At 26.8% G+C, this 5,681-nt stretch overlaps 1 protein-coding gene across 1 annotated transcript; it reads right to left on the bottom strand.

The window, feature by feature from the left end:
- Positions 1-575: 575 nt before the first annotated feature.
- LOC135930613 (uncharacterized) lies at positions 576-4,843 on the bottom strand. The gene is made up of 4 exons (XM_065467437.1): positions 4,786-4,843; positions 4,685-4,741; positions 4,507-4,641; positions 576-1,882 (listed from the first exon to the last, which is right to left on the bottom strand). Exons 1-4 carry the CDS (start codon positions 4,841-4,843, stop codon positions 576-578), a joined length of 1,557 nt encoding a protein of 518 aa, XP_065323509.1.
- Between the last annotated feature and the right edge of the window lie 838 nt (positions 4,844-5,681).

Raw genomic sequence — 5,681 nt, 5'->3', positions numbered from 1 at the left:
TTCAGAGCTAGTCGATATGATGACTATGTCATCGGAATAGGATATTATTTTGTTTTCTAAACGTATTGTTGAGTTTGAGCTTATTTCTCTTATATTTGCGCAATCTAGGACCTCTTTTATAATTTTACTGATAATGATATTAAACAGTAATGGTGATAGAGTGCATCCTTGTTTCACACCTTTTTTTATTCTGAAGGTGGGGGATATTTTATTGTTTACTTTAAAGCAGGCAGATAGCTTAGAGTAATGGTTGCTCAGAATGTAGATAATATTGGGTTCGATCCCACTTTCTAAGAGTGTCCTCCATAGGGCCTCGTGATTCACAGTATCGAATGCTCTACTAAAATCTATAAAAGTGAAGAAGGCAGGGATTTTATATTTGTAACATTTTTTGTATTGTTATTTTTAACGCTAAAATTGGCTCTAGAATATTTTTATTTGGTCTACAAGCGCAGATGTATTAGGGTATTAAGTGTGATTGAAGACATGATCCTGTTTTAAAAGGACCATGAAAATCTTAGACACTGTAGATGTGAGGGCTACTGCACGATAGTCTTTAAACTCTCTTGGATCATTTATTTGGGAAAATTGCATAAATAGGACTTATTCCATTCTACAGGGGTTTTTCCACTATCCCAGATTTTGTTATATAGAGATAACAGGAAGGAGGATACAGTTTTGGGTGCTGTTTTTAGATGTTCCGCTGTTATATTATCAAGCCCAGGGGCTTTATTATTACGTAATTTTTTAATTACTTTTTCGATTTCCTCAGTGGAGAAACCGGATGGGGGTGGAGTTTCATGCTCATTTGTGTTTATCTGGCAGACGGCTTTTCTTGAATCAAAGACTGACATATAGTGATCTAACCATAATGCTATTTGTTCATCCTGGTCCGAAATTACATTTTCATTTGCTAAGACTAAAGAAGGTAGCTTCTTGAAACTGTAGGGTTTGCAGAAATATTTTAGTTTATTATAAACTTCATATATTCTGTTTTCATTCATATCTTTCTCTATTTCAAACGCTTTTTTTGCCACAAATTTCCTTCTATCACTTCTCAGCAATTTCTGTATCTCTTTCCATAGTTCTCTGTTCAAGTTATTGCCTTCTCTAAGCTGGCTGATTTTTCCTACAGTTTCATTTGATAACCACTCTCTCCTTAAGTATACATTTATATTTGGTAACATGTTATAGGATTCAGTTATATCCTTCTTGAAAAGATTCCAACATATATCTACAGTCCCATTTGAGGTTATATTTAGGAAATTTTCTCTCTTCCTGACCAGTATTCGATCAAAATGTTGTATATCCTCTTGTGATTTTACTTTTATTTGTTTACGGTTTGGGAGAGGTTTTAAGAAGTTTATTCTTGTCATATTTGGGTCTATCTCTTCGCGATATCCCCATATATTTTTTATTGTCATTTTTGCTACTAACGCTCTGTGATCTGACAATTTAATAATAGTGGACACTATCACATCATCAAACCACCCATGAATATTTGATATAATGAAATCGATTTGAGATTTTTGGTTTGCTCTTACGATGGTGTATGCGTTTATTTCTCGATGGAGAAAGAAGGTATTTTCTATTTTGAAGTTTTTGTTTTTACAATAATCAAGTAATTTTTTACTATCTTCATTGTTGGTTTGTTGTATAGTTGCGTTACCGATAGTATTGGTATTAATATATTCTACGCTTTTGCCAATCTTCAGATTGAGGTCTCCTAGTATTATAATGTTATATCTCAAAGGCAGGGAATCAATCAAGGTAGTGACTGTGTCAATAAAATTTAACCTTTCATTTCTTCTTGGAGGGGCATATATGTTTACAATTATTGTCGGTTTGAATTTTGTGTTTAGATATAGGAGGCCGCATCTTTCTGATATGGGTACAAATTTAATAATTGATTTTCCTATCTTTTTGTTTGCTAGGAATGCGATTCCTGACCAGCTATTAGAGGTGGTACCAGAAAAAAACTAAAAACCGCAGTATTATTCCCTGGGCAGTGGGTTTCTTGGATGCCAATTATATCTAATTTCATATATGCAAAATCTCTAAGCAGTACTGTTAGTTTATTTTTCATTCCGTTAATATTTAGAGACGCAATCCATAACTTACCATAAACTGTGTGTTCCGAGTTTATGGGTGCCATTTCTCTATAACGGTGCACTGGTTGATATCAAAGGTGTATTGACACAATTAGGAAATTAAAAGAAAAGAATCAAATAATAATTTAATAACCAAGAAGGTGAACTTAAAAATTGTCTTTTTGAATTTAAATTTATAAGAAAAATTTGTTTTAATGTTTATAATTATTAATGTTATTTAAATTTATAAGAAAATTTTTTTAAATGTTTATAATTTTTAATCTTTGAAGCGATTATAATATTTGTATAATTTTGAAATGATGTAACAGATTAGACAAATAAATTAAAATATACTTTTTATTTTAAATAAAATTAAATATAAATATAAATTGCTAAATGGTAATTAATATAGATTATATACAATTAATATTATAATAATTGTATATAAAATATATGATCATATTTTATATTAATAATAGAAAAGAATATATTAAAAAATTTAATTAATTAAGATAATATATTATAAATTGCAGATAATTTACAATATTTTAGAAAACTCTTCTAGATCTATTAATATATAACAGACAGCACGATTATACTATAAATATATCTTTGAATCAGTGACGAAGCAAAATAAAAAAATGCTTATTTTTTTTATTATATTTTTTTTCCTTACTTAATTAATGTTTAATAATTGTAATTATGTTATTGAAAATTTATTATGATTATCAGAGTTGTATAAAAAGTATATGCATCTATATACTATTTCAGAGGTATCTGTTTATAGATACTTTTTAAGATACATTTTGATATACTTTTATTTAACGCCTTTTTATCTAAAAAATAAAAATATTTAGATGCAAATTTTATGTTATATGTATGAGCATATAATTTAAATAAATATATATTATAAAAATATTAAGACTAATATAATAAAAAAATATATATATAATATTAAAACTCATATATAGAAAAATATCATTTTTTTCCCATTATCTATAGATATCAGTTCAAGATTGTGAAGGATATTCTTATCATGCAAAGGAATTTATAAATCCTTGCTTAGACATGACGCCTATTAATTATAAACAATACCCAGAGTTGGGCAGGTCATCCGGAAAAAGAATCTAGATACAGATACAGATTCTTTGTGAAAAAATGAATCTTAGATATAGATACTAATATCTTTTTCAAAATATCAAAAAGATACAAGATAAAAGATACTTGTATCTTCTGCCTAATTAGAGTATCTTAAATACAAGATACTTCTAAATTATCATTACCAATTAAATTAGAATAGTTTGTAAAATACAGTTTTTATTATTTATTTGTGAAGAACATAACATACATATAATAAGAATGAATATTTAATGATGAGTTGATTATAATAATCAGGTATTTTAATATTAGTATTAGCCCATTCTTAGCATAGATGAAGGGAGACTAGTATTTTTATTGGGAGTTGAAATATTAATTTGCAAAAGAGTATTTAAAATAAATTCATTAATTTATAAGATAATCAAATTTTTCAAAAGACGAATTATACTTATTTATATATTTTAATCTTTTTATGGTTTGACTTAAAATAAAAATTCTATTGCTTCCATAGTAGTGAATTTGACGCTTCGTCACTGCTTTGAAACTATATAAATATTGAATTTTATCATAAGTAATTTTGTGGGTTAATACATAAATTATTTATCATAAAATTAAATTTTTTTATGCTTATATTTAAAGTTTTATCTTGAGGTAATATTAGTTCAAAAATGTATTTTTCTGTAAATGTTTAATTAATCTATATACCTACCCTATTATCCAATATTGTTACATTAATATATAACACATATTAAGATAGTTGATTTTCTTAACTATATCATATCTTTGTCCTCTTTCCTAACTATTCAAAAGTCTGACTTTTAAAACTTTTTCTAAAATTTAAGTGGCACGCTTTTACCTGGTCAGAAAATTGAACTTATTTAAAAATGAACATAAAGTATTTATAATATTTTTAGGGATTTATTTATTATTTATGTCATAGAAAATTTTAAATATATAATATACCAAAAATATTAAAAATAATATATTTTTATTTCGATTATTATAATAAGATTACATAAGTCCTCACGTAAAATAATACTTGAGTTATTTAGAGGGAATGGAGGTCTAGTTGACTAAACAACTCGACCCATTATAGATTTGACCGCCAAAAAAGTTGGCAAAGTCGTTGGGTGATTTATACAATATAAATCCAATTATCTACTCCGCATGACTTTTTGATAAATCTTTAAAATACTCAAATTAGTGTCTATATTTATTTGGTCTTTTAGTTTATTTATTGTGACAAGAAGATTGTAATATTCTTCATCATCCAGGTGGTTATGTGTTTGGGTCACAGTAAAATGTGACCCAAATTTACCCCTACCCTTACAATTATTCTTTCTGCATTTGTAATATAGGTCGCCGAAATCATGAACGTATAAATATTTGTTATAATATATCATGTTTTTGTTATTTTTGGATTTTATGAAACTATGATTGTTTTGAATGATAGCTATGTTTAAAAATGATATAAATATCTATAAGATACTATTTACTTGGACTAGTGGTACCATTATAGGCATCTATTTCCTCCAAGACCACTCGGTTCATAACTTTGTTAAAAAATGGATATCACAAATATATAATAAAAATTTACTTGGACTATTGATAATTCTGTCATGGGCATCTATTTCTTCCAAGACCTCTGGGTTCATAACTTTGTTAAAAAATAGATAGCACAAATATATAATTGAAATTTACTTGGACTGTTTGTGATGTCCAAAACTTGTAGATTAAAAGCTTTAAAAAATTATTGTAAATATATATTTGATATTTTACTTTAGCATTCTGCAGTGCATACATTTGATGCTATAATATAAATACACATGATTCAGTAATTAAGTTTTTAATTTTTTATACTTGGTGAAAATAATGATATATTTGTCTGTGTAGAGGCATCCATTAATAGAGTATTGTCAGCTAAAATATATTTATATGAAATATTTAGCTATAAAAATCACTTTGTGTTGATATCGATATATATCTTTTCTTAGGGCAATCAGAGTCTGTGTAAAGAAATAAAAATTTGAGTATTTAAAATAATTTATAAATCACAATTATTTACCTTGAACAGGGAGGTTCACAGATGGACCTTGAAAGTAAGAGGTTAGACTTAGAGAATCATCTAAATTGGAATATTAATTGGATAATATGTGGTAAAATATTTATACCTAAAATTTGAGTATTTAAAATATATTATTAATCACAATTATTTACCTTGAACAGGGAGGTTCACAGATGGACCTTGAGAACAAGAAGCTAGACTTAGAGAATCATCTAAATTGGAATATTAATTGGATAATATATGGTAAAATATTTATAACTATTTACTTTGAATTGGCTTGCATGTTTCTAAATGTTTTACAGTGATGCTAAATTCAGTACCACAAATTTTAGCTCTTCCTCCACATTTTCTTCTACATGTATAATATATAGCATTCTTTCCATGTTTATGCAAGACATAATCATATCCTCCATAAAATATGCACTCTT

Source organism: Gordionus sp. m RMFG-2023, unplaced genomic scaffold (genome assembly GCF_954871325.1).
Source record: "Gordionus sp. m RMFG-2023 unplaced genomic scaffold, tfGorSpeb1-WG-v2 contig_109, whole genome shotgun sequence".
Taxonomy (NCBI): domain Eukaryota; kingdom Metazoa; phylum Nematomorpha; class Gordioida; order Chordodea; family Parachordodidae; genus Gordionus; species Gordionus sp. m RMFG-2023.
The sequence above is the reverse complement of the archived record's forward strand: the minus strand, read 5'-3'. Positions and strand labels throughout refer to the sequence as shown.

What these genes read in the sequence shown, in the direction of transcription:
- LOC135930613 (XM_065467437.1), bottom strand. Translation starts at nt 4,843, where the DNA reads ATGAACCCAGAGGTCTTGGAAGAAATAGATGCCCATGACAGAATTATC. An exon ending in TAATGGTACCACTAGTCCAA is followed by an intron (nt 4,642 to 4,684) that starts GTAAATAGTATC and finishes TTTTAAACATAG; the next exon opens with CTATCATTCAAAACAATCAT. An exon ending in GAATAATTGTAAGGGTAGGG is followed by an intron (nt 1,883 to 4,506) that starts GTAAATTTGGGT and finishes TACCCATATCAG; the next exon opens with AAAGATGCGGCCTCCTATAT.